Genomic DNA, 10,791 nt, shown 5'->3' with positions numbered 1-10,791 from the left:
GTTTATCAGGCCACTGGAGCCAAGTTTTAATTTGTAACTCTGCCACTATTGAATTTTTTTTATCAGTCTGTGTCGGGCTTCTAGTTTGAGTTGGGATTAAGCTGTTAGTTGCAGAATTAAGTTTGTACTGAGAGATTAAGACCGGGCCAGGATTGGGTCTAGTGTTGGTTGGTCTTCAGGGTGACATGGATTTAAATCTGGTACATGTTATGGAAAACTGATCCCAAACATGGTTACACACACACACACACACACACGCACACGCACACGAGTATGCATACGGTCACATCTGTGTACACAAGTCATGGCTCAGACATAGACGCAACTCTTCTATAAGGAAATAGCACGCGTGTGCTTGGACGTACGGGTCTGCAGCTCATACACACACACACACGCAAGCACCAGTGTCAGATGGGAGTCTCACACACTAACATAATTGAGAAATAAGGAGGTCAACAGCCAGGTATTTTAAAATAAGACTATTTTATTATTTGAGAATCTTATTTCTTTCTTTCTTTTTCTTTTTCATTTTTTTGTATAAGACAATGTACAAAAACAAGGCAAAAGGGATTTCCGAACATCATAATGTGGAAGGGGGGGAATTTTGTATTTATGTTTATTTTCTTGATATTAACACGTCAGCCCTACTGCGCAATTCCCAGTTTCAAATTAGTCACTGCAAGGGGAGGGGGAGTGTATAAAAAATCAATCAGTTCTGTGTTTCTGTGATTCTAATGTAATTATCCTATTATTCTTATTGGCTGCTAAAATTCGAATTAGTCTCATTAAGGTTTACAGGTCTCAGCTGATCTGGTAGGGATGTGTGGTTCTCTCCGGTGGGAAATTTAGGAATTACATTGAAGTGGTTTCCCCTGATTAATTCCCTGTGACTTCCATGTGGTTTCCCAGGAGTTGGCTGAGGTCTGTGCTTTCCTGGTTGGCTCTGCTTGTGTGGCCACCATGTGTTGTGTGTCTGATCCTGGTGCAGGTTTGTTAAGTGGTATGTGTAGTGTAGTAACATCATTATGTATTTAGGGGTGTGTGTGTGTTTCTGGGGGGGGGGGGGGGGGTCAGTGAATGTGTGTCATTTGGTCACAGTCGGGATTTGGTCTCAGTGTCATTTGTGGTCGGTGTGTGGTCTGGTCACTGTGTGTGATGTAATTTGGTCATATGAGGGTTACTGTGTGTGGGGGTGTGGAGTCTGGTGGTGAGGTGGTCAGGTGAGAGTGTGGTTTGGTCTCTGTGTTGGTTCAGGCCGGTTCTGGCCCAGTAAGACTGTGGAGTTTGGGGGGGACTGATCCTGTGCTCATTGATTGTCTGAGACCCTGGCAGGGAGTTGGGGGGGCAGGAGGCTCCGGCTTTGCAGGCTGGGGAAGGGATGGTGGGGATGGGGTAGGTGGGTTGCCTGTCTGGGGGCCACCCTGCCAGGGGGTTGTGGGGGTGGGCTGTCGGGAGCTCAGTTGATGATCTGTCGGGGCCGGCCGTACCCTGTCATGCCCGCCTGGGACGCCCCCTTGTTGGTGCCCATCTGCAGCCCGATCACACTCTTGCCCTCCTTCAGCTGGTCATCGCTGAAGTCCCGCCGGTTCTCCTGCGCTTTCCTGCACAGAGAGAGACGCACGTGAGGAAAGAACTCCTGTGGCTGGAGCTACTGTGGGTGCTTCTGCTGATGCTGCTGGAGCTGCTACCTACATATCCAGCGCCTCTCCAGTTATACTGGCACCAGGGTGAGAGAGGAGATTGAAAGACGGAACTAGGACGAGAGAGAAAGAGAGAGAGCGCCAGAGTTAGGGCAACTCTAACAGGTCAGAGGTCAAGGGTCAGACTCACTTGTGGAACCAGCTGGGGTCACCCTTGTAATGGCCATCACTCTTGGTAACGGCCAGACAGCCCAGAGCCATCAGGGTCCTCTGGACAGCAGCCATGTCCTTCCCTGTGGACAGACAGAGAAACATACGTTGAGTATATCTATTGGCCAGACATGTCAGACTGTCACACTGACGTCGATAGCTACACTAATACAGACAGAATCACAGAGACACGAACGCAAATTGCACTGACTCAGACAAACCAATAACGCACAGTTAAACAGACACACAGACACTCAGTCCTGCACACTGACCCTCCCACAGGTCGACGGTCTGGAATATGTCAGTCTTGACAACACCGTATTTCTCGGCTGCCTGCAGGAACTGGGACACCTGCTCCATCTGCTTGAAGGCCATGCCTGAGTTCTGGATCTTCTTAATGGGCCTCTCCCCGGCATTGTACAGGCTGTTAATCAGCTCACTGAGCACCTGGGGGGACAGATGCACAGAGACACACTGACACCTGCTCTCTGACTGGGACACAGACACATACAGGGACAGAGACATACAGGGACAAAGGGACAGAGACACGCTGAGACCTGCTGTCTGACTCCCACTAAGATGGGAAGTGGTGTACACAGGCACACTAGCACTGGTCAGTCGTCGATGGGGGTACTCACAGAGCCGTCCTTCAGCCAGACCTGGAAGCCAGTCTTCCCGGCCTCAGGGCGGCCCACCCCCGCGCCACACTGCGCCATGATCCACTCCGTCAGCCGCTCCTCCAGCTCGGGGTCGTACTTCTTGTCGATCTTGCTCTGCACCTCACGGCTCAGGCCATATGAGGGACCTTTGTTGGCCATTCCTGGGGCTGCCTGGAGAGGAGAGAGAGGGGGACAGGGAGAGAGTAGGAGAGTAAAGAGAGAGGTGGAATAGAGGGGTGGTGAAGGGGGAGAGAGGAAGGAGGAGAAGGAGGGAGAAAGAGGGTGGCAGAAGCAGAGGTGAAGGGGAGTGGGGGCAGACAGAAAGACAGACAGACAGACAGAGAGAGAGAGAGAGAGGGTTAGCGTCGGGCAGCAGTGCGTTGATGCAGTGTGCACATAGCAGGCCGACACAGCACTCCTCCGTGTGTTAATCGACAGAGCTGGAGAGAGATCCCCAGACACCCCACTGAGGGGGGAGAGGGGAACTGGGGGTGCAATTAGGGGGCTCTACATTAGCACCTGTCCCATGGTACATGGTCTCTTACCTCTCTATTATTATAACAGTATTATCTCTGGTGGACCAGTGAGGTGGATGGAGAGCTCAGGGTGGAAGGGAATGAGTTTAGCTCCTGCATAAAGTATCTCTCTCTCATTCTCTTCCTCCCTTTCTTTCTCTCTCCCAGCCCGTCAAGCATAAAGTTGTCAGAAAGACACATGCACACACGCGTGAGCCAAACCCAAACACACGCCAGTGCGTGGCAAGAGCCCTCGCCACAAAGCACACCCACGCACACTCCGTGCCCCCGTCACCTGTGCTGCCATCCTGACGTCACCGCACCGAAGGGCTTGCTGGGCCTGAGGGTCAAAGGTTACAGGTTACACACCTCGTCATGCAGGAGCAGAGATGTGTGTCAGGTGGTTGTGCTTAACCAGAAATCCCTTTCTCTCTCTCTCCTCCTCTCTCTTCTTTCCGTGTGCCTCTCTTCCTCCTGCCCTCTGTCTCCTCCTCTCGATCTCTCTCTTTCCCTTTCTCCTCTTCCTGTCCTTCTCCCCCTCGTTTCCTCTGTTCCTTCACCTTGTTCCTTCTAGCTGATCTGAGAGGAGACCAGAGCAGTTTTCTCCAGCAGGAGGGAGAGGGAGAGCTGCCTGGTTCCCTTCCTTACACAGTGGCTCACGATGGGCCACGCCTTGTTGTTTTCCACTGAGGTCGTTAAGCAACATCTGTTTCTCTCGCTCTTCCTTCCTTCCTCCCTCCCTCCTCTCTCTTTCTCTGCATATGTGGGCAGGATGTAGCACTGTTCTCTGCCAGTGCTTAGGCTCTTTGAGACAGATATGGAGTTTCTTGCACTAAACTGTTCTACTTTTCTTTAACTACAGACCCTTATTGTAACGGCACAATTGTACTGTACTTTGGCCCAGAACAGTTGCACTTCTCACAGCCTCCATGGCCACAGTGTTGACGCACAGCTCCGTTAGGGGCCAGGCTGTGTTACTAACTCTGATGCTCACCCCTCGCACTCTGTCACTGAGCCTCGTAGCGCAGCAGTTCCTTGTAAGCATTGTTGCTGCCTTTATCTGATTTGACCCATGCATGAACTGCAACATCCTGTTTGCCAAACCGAGACAAGGTTTCCACAGCAACCACACCACAACCCCAAAAACACAACCCCCCCCCCAACACACACACACACACACACTCTTCTTGCAGCACACACACTGATCCAAGTGTCACTGTGACTGGAGAGTAAGGGGGAGTCTCAGTGTGTGCATGAGTGTATTTCAGTGACTCCTGAGCATGTTTGAGAATGGAAGTTCTCTCTTCTTCCCTCCCTCTCTCTCCCTTTCCCTCTCCTATTCTCTCTCTCTCTCCCATGCATTCCCACACTTTTCATCTCCATACACCCGGTTATGCTGTTGTGATGTGCCAGGAGACGTTAATCAATGTGTTGTAGCTCGGCTGGGCTCAGTCCATCCCTCTCTCCCAGGTATGCGGCCGTTTGTGATTGAGCCTGATCTGACAGTGGCCTAACTGGCCCACGGGGAGCTGCTCCACACTGTTAGCACACGGGACATGGCTCTTTGTGTAGACGTCGGCACCTATAGGTCTGTACACTCTTTGTGCTATTGTAACAGAACTCCTCCCGTGTACTTTATCCTGCACCACTTATTGTAATGGGGCTTTTGTAAACTACTGTTATAACCTGAGTGCTCCACTCCGCTCCACTCCTCTCCTAGTCTCGCGTCAGGATTGATACTGATGGTGTGGGACTGAACTCTCTCCTTAGGACCCAGATTGAAACCGTATGTTCTCTACTTCACTTTGACTGTAACCTCTATTGGGACATGGCCACTCTACGCCACGATGATCAGGGGCCAGTTGCATAGAACTATATTAGACTAGTCTAAACCATTAATTTGACATACTACTCTAATGCAAGTTAGTCAGTTGCATAAGAGTTAAGACTTACTACCACTAAACCTGAAAAGTTAACCTCCTCACCCCCAGGCTAACTTAGGATTTAATTATTTCCATTGAAACTGCTTGTCTGAAGCTATTGATACTGACAGGCGGAGCCTCCGATTGGCTCACACACACTCCGCTGTCCTGCCCACCGGCAGTCCCCCAAAACGTCAGACACTCCTCCCCACAGACTTCAGTAACCAATCCTGTGGTCCCTTTAAGTTTTTAGGGAGCTCCTCCTCCAGTACGCAGATGTTTCCTCTTAAATAGTAGTTTCTGCACGTCTTTTATAGACCGCACACAAAGTGGGTTGACGCTGTTAACTTTTTTATTTTGTCCCACCCCTTTCCCCCAAAGTATAGATTTTTCTGCATTATATTTCAGTAAGTACCATACATTTTCTGTCACTGTGAACTGGGATCGTACAATTTTTTTATTTTTTTATTCAAGTGTCTTAAAATTTCCCAGAATGCCTTGTGTGTTTGACTGAGTGAGATCAGTCTAAGGAAACACTCTTTTATGCAAAGGTTTTAATCATTAGTATGACTTATAATTATACTTAGACAAAGACTCAGTCTATGTTTATGCAACTGGGCCCTGAACCTGTAAAAGTGACTGGTAGTGCGGCAATTAGGCTTCAATAGTTAATAATAGAGAGCACAGTATTCAGGTACAGTGGGCAGAGCAGGGCCACACTAGTACAAAGACATGATTGACATGTCAGTCTTTTATGAGTCAAGCCTCTGTACAACGCCTCCTCCAAGGGTTTCCACCCCACCCACCAGAGTAGTCAATGGCAGCTGCTTATTCGCATACAAGGTGACAATGGAGCCCTCAGCCCCTGTACCATATTCCAGAGTTAACCACCCCACCCCTGTACCCCCCTCGAAGCTCATTTAATCACACACCCTAAAACATATTAGACAGACTGTCTCTTCTCTAATCTTTATCACTGCAATTGTGATAGTATTCACACAAGACATTCAGAAACCTCCCTCAGCCCACTGTGTCCACTTCCTTTGAATCAGGACACCGTCCAAGAATATCTGGGGAGACTGGACTGGACGGATTGGTTGAGGTGGGACAAGCACACTCCGTTCAACTGGAATATGTGTGTGCCAATCGCTCAGCTGTCCACTTTCATGCATGAAATTATGTATGACACAAATGGCGCACCATAGAAAAACGGGTTTCCTTTTCTGTGTTTTTTCTATGCACTCGTTAACGTTACGTACAAGTATGTTGGCAGACACCTATGTGAGACGCAGACGCATAATTCAAATTAGGGGGCAGAGAGACATACAGAGAGGGGGGAGGAGACACAGAGAGATGGGGGTAGGGAAGAAAAACAGTGATCGAGACAGGGGGATGGTGGAATGGAGGGGAGGGAGGGAGAGAGAGAGCATGAGAAAACAGAAGAAGAAGAAAGAGCAGGAAGTCACATTGCTTGTCCTGACTTGCCAGCCTTGATAATCTACTGGGAGAAAAAGACAGAAAAGAAGAGTCAGAGAGAGAGAGAGAGAGAGAGAGAGAGAGAGAGAGAGAGAGAGAGAGAGAGACTGATCGTGTAAAGCCGGGGGGAGGGCAGCGGTCCCCCGGGCAGTGGAAGCGTGACTGACGCTACACCGTGTCAGGAAGCTCTGAGACGACGTGCTCTCTGACTCGGTGCCGAGAAGCTCGCCGTGTGGCATCCGTCACTGTGACACTGTGTTGGGTGGATGAGCTCAACAGACCTGGTTACTGGTCTGTAGCGGGCAGGGCTCGCCCGTGACCGCAGTGCCTAAAACCCATGGTACCATTTCACTGTAGCGCCACGGCCCTCCTTGGATCAGCAAAGCAGTGTTTGTCTGTGCAAAGCCTTGTGCAATGACTGCAGCCATGTCCACCCTGTCAGCCCAGAGCACACACAATGACAGTCAACAACACAGCTGCTCCCACTCCACTCCCACCCAGGACACTCTCTGAGTGCAGCCTGTGCCCTTTGTTGACACGGGTCCTGCTGCCCTCGTCCTGACCTACAGCCTCTGTCTGCTCTCACCCCCGCAGTACAGCTGCCACAGCTACTGCTGCTATTACTGCTACTGCTGCTGTTACTCCGGCTACTGGTACTGGTACAGCTACTGCTACTGCTGCTTCTGCTGCTGCTGTTAAAGCCCCAGCTATGACCTGTAATAATGTGTCATCAGCACAGTGTAACTTCTGTCGCCACCATTAGGAAATCAAGCCGTATTTCTCTACATGTTATCATCTGTCGCAGTGATATCACACAGCCTGTGGTTTGTGTCCCGGCAAAGAACATGACACAGAGAATTACTGAGAAACCCCCTGTACACTCGGCTCCGGGTTTGGCTTATCTTAGCTGCTTTACTGTGCTGCGTTACAACTCTTATTGCTCCAGACTGATCACAAGAAAATAATCAACTGCACATGGTGTGTGTGTGTGTGTGTGTGTGTGTGTGTGTGTGTGTGTGGTGGGGGGGGGGCACTGACTACTGCTACAATTACTGCTGCTGTTGATACTGCTACCACTACTACTACTACTACTGCTACTACTGCAACAATTACTGTTTCTGTTGCTACTGCTACTACTATTACTATTACTACAACAATTACTGCTGCTTCTGCTACTACTACTGCTACTACTACTGCAACAATTACTGCTGCTGCTACTACTACTACTACTACTACTACTACTGCTACAATTATTGCTGCGCCTGACTACTGCTACTGCTGCTACTACTGTTATTGCTACATCTGCTACTGCCAACTGCTACAACTGTAGCTGCCACTGTTACTACTACATTTACTACTACTGCTACACATATGGCTGCTAATACTACTGTTACTGCTGCTGCTGCTGCTGCTGCTTCCATTTCCAGTGCTGCTGCTGCAGGTCCATGCACTACTGATGCTTCCGACATCTACTAGAGCTGTTACTGTCACTTCTGCATTTACTACCGCCCTGCCGACGCTGGGACCGGTCCTGTGCGCCCAGTGTCTGTGTGAATGGGGCGAGAGCTGAGGGGCAGCGCCACTGTTTTACAGTCAAGACAGCAGCTCCACACACACACACACACACACACAACCTCCACCCCTCCTCTCGCCTCACAATCGCATGACTGAGATCCAGCAGAGCAGTCTAACATGTCTTATCTGCCTCACCTCACAGAATGATATTGTTATTCATTCAGTGCTTTTTCTATTTTGCTCACATCCCGTGTTATAGGTTTTCATTTCTGTCTCCCAAACTTCCCCAAAAAACCTGCCACCAAAGAAAAAGAAAATCCCCCAAAAGTGAGCAAATGCAAAAACTACCCCCCCAGGCCCTCTTCAACAAACAAATTGAGTGTCTGTATGCGTGTCTGTGCATGTCTGCCTGTCTATATCTGTGTGTGTCTGTGTGTGTGTGCATGTGCAGGTAGACCCCTGACACACATCATCCCTCCAGAAGCTGCTGAAGCCCCACAGGTTTCTCCGCTCAGAGGAAAGCAGCGCAGTCCAGTTGGAAGGAGTCCCAGCAGGCTTGTGCTGACCGTGGCCTGTGGGCTCGGTGACGCTCCCGTGCGTTTACTCTCTCATGTTCACAGCCTGAACATGAATAAAAATACGCCAGGAGAGCCCATGTTCCCGATGGCTGTCCTCCCTGGCTAGGCATTAACAACCACCGCCCCCTCCCAACACTTACACAGAGAGAGGGGACAACGCACACACACACACACTCACTGCCTGCCCTCTGCATACCACGTCACTCTGCCCCCTGTCATATGCAGTCCATGTCTCCCCCTCTACTTGTTCTTGTTAGCTTGTCTGAGCTGAGCTGTACCCTCCCAAAGTGGACCGCTCGTACGCCAGCCCCCTCCTGGGGTCTCCCGAAAACTCCCATCCGCTTTCTACCTTACAGCCTGTGAACTGTTATCAGCTACACCGCACTGCTTCTCACAGAAGGTCACATCGCCGGCCCCTCCTGTTGAGCTGCCTGGCTCGTAGTGAGCTGTGGGCGGCAGCAGCAGTGTGACTTTTCACAGATCCCTGCAACCTATGCTTTGGTCAAATAAATCATTAGAAATAAAGAATGATGATGATGATGATATTATTATTATTATTATTATTATTAATAGCAGTACAGTACAGTCTACAAATAGACTACAAATATCTATGACAGAGAGAGCCAAAAAAATAAATGTGCTCCGTGTCTCAGACATCCTGTTGTGCTGCCCAGGGGACAATGTGAGGAAGCTGAGGCAGGTAGACGCTGAGTGCAGACGTCACTGTCAAACTGAGCCCTGCCTGTCTGCCTGCACCGTAGTGTACAGGAGCAGTTCCAGCACAGGGCCACTAACGCCCTGCCCTGGCACTCTAGACGATTGGGCTGAGGGACCAGTCTGGGGTCTCTGATCTACTTCCACACTGTGGACTCGGCTCCGAGGATGTTGGAGGCTCTCTGTGGGAAACGGCGGCCCACGCAGGCCTCTACTTCCGAGGGCCAAGGTTTTCTGCTCTTTGTTTTATTTGTTTTATTTTTTGCGATCCAACTGCCAGTGAGGCAACAATGTAGTGCGTCAGCCTTCCTCTCCAGCTCCTCTCCTCCCCTGCCCTGCCTTATCCTGCACACACGCAGACGCACGCAAACACAGAGCTGGACAAACAGCTGGACACCCCCCTGACAGACAGACAGACACACGCATCTAAACTTTTTCCATCCCTTCTCCTTTGCCGCCCTCCTCCCCCTCGCGCTGACACCGTGACCGAAGCAAGAACTCACGGGTGCAGTGGAGTTCAAACTCTCAGGCTGTTGAAAAACTGCCACCTCCTCCCCCCAAAAAAAAATAAATCAACCCCAACTGCCCAAAAACAATAGAAATTCCTTCTTTCCTCTCCTCCCCACCACTGAGTCGCCACAACATCACCACGGTAAAACTGGCTTACTTACTGTGTAGAAGGCTTTGTGCAAAGAGAGGTCCTGTCTGGAGTTGTCAGACAAGTATCCGTTCCTGACTGTGCTTTCAGTTAAGTGTGCTTGGTTAACTCTCTCTCTCTCTCTCTCTTTCTCTGTTTCACTGGAGTGCAGAGTCCTGACCGGCGCAGTGCTGGTTTAAAAAGAAGCAGTTCTTGACAATGACTTCACTCCCCTCTGCCGGAGAGAGAGGGAGGGAGGGAGGGAGAGAGAGAGGAAACCACCGCCTTAAAAGGGCATGGCCTTTTCTCTCCCTCCCTCCCTCTCTCTCTGTCTCACTTGTTTTATTTGAGGGGGGGTTGGGGTTGTAAGGCAAAACCGCCTCCTTATTTGGGAAGAGGACTGGGGAGCGAGGGCACACTGCCAGTGTGCTCGGTTTGGTCAACAGCAGAAATTCTCCAAATACCTCATTGCCACTGCCTGAGGGCGGGGGGGGGGAGAAGGAGGGAGTGGGGAAGGAGAGAGGGAATGTGGTGAGACAGAGAGAGGGGATGGCTGAAGGTGCCTGACAGAGTGGGGAAGGCAGGCCCTTTTATGTCCAATTCGGTGTGGAGGGATGTGTGTGTGTGTGTCTGTGTGTGTGTCTGGTGTTATTTTACCTCATTGTGTTAAATATTAGCAATAGCAGTAATACAAGTAGCAGCAGCAGTGCTTGAAACCCTTTATCTCCCCCCACTCTCTTGCCCACTCTCACTCACTCTGTTATTCTCCATTTCCTTCTGCCCCCCCATCCTCCCCTTCCTCCCTCCCTCTCTCTTTTTTTTCCTTTCTGTCCCCCTCTCACTAACGTGTCTCTCTCTCACGTTCTGCTCAGATCCTCTGGCATCCCGAGTGACATCACCCCCGTACCTGACCCCGGCGATGACA

General features: G+C 50.4%; 1 protein-coding gene across 3 annotated transcripts; it reads right to left on the bottom strand.

Moving 5' to 3' along the window:
• Positions 1 to 464: 464 nt before the first annotated feature.
• Positions 465 to 10,089, bottom strand: tagln (transgelin). Of its 3 annotated transcripts, XM_066711564.1 has the most exons (6): positions 9,901 to 10,089; positions 3,320 to 3,364; positions 2,489 to 2,680; positions 2,123 to 2,297; positions 1,831 to 1,933; positions 465 to 1,601 (listed from the first exon to the last, which is right to left on the bottom strand). In XM_066711564.1, the coding sequence occupies exons 2-6, from the start codon at positions 3,329 to 3,331 to the stop codon at positions 1,457 to 1,459; spliced, it is 627 nt and encodes a 208-aa protein (XP_066567661.1). In that variant the 5' UTR covers positions 3,332 to 3,364; positions 9,901 to 10,089; the 3' UTR covers positions 465 to 1,456. The 3 variants fall into 3 exon arrangements, with proteins under 3 accessions (XP_066567661.1, XP_066567670.1, XP_066567678.1); XM_066711573.1 differs by lacking the exon at positions 3,320 to 3,364 and having other exon boundaries at positions 9,901 to 10,087; XM_066711581.1 differs by lacking the exons at positions 3,320 to 3,364; positions 9,901 to 10,089 and adding an exon at positions 3,394 to 3,651.
• Between the last annotated feature and the right edge of the window lie 702 nt (positions 10,090 to 10,791).

This window comes from Amia ocellicauda, chromosome 1 (genome assembly GCF_036373705.1).
Source record: "Amia ocellicauda isolate fAmiCal2 chromosome 1, fAmiCal2.hap1, whole genome shotgun sequence".
Classification (NCBI taxonomy): Eukaryota; Metazoa; Chordata; class Actinopteri; order Amiiformes; family Amiidae; genus Amia; species Amia ocellicauda.
The sequence above is the reverse complement of the archived record's forward strand: the minus strand, read 5'-3'. Positions and strand labels throughout refer to the sequence as shown.

Coding starts and splice junctions, on each gene's coding strand:
- tagln (XM_066711564.1), bottom strand. Junction 2,298..2,488: donor TCTGGCTGAAGGACGGCTCT/GTGAGTACCCCC, acceptor CTGTCCCCCCAG/GTGCTCAGTGAGCTGATTAA. Junction 1,602..1,830: donor GACCCCAGCTGGTTCCACAA/GTGAGTCTGACC, acceptor CTCTCTGTGCAG/GAAAGCGCAGGAGAACCGGC.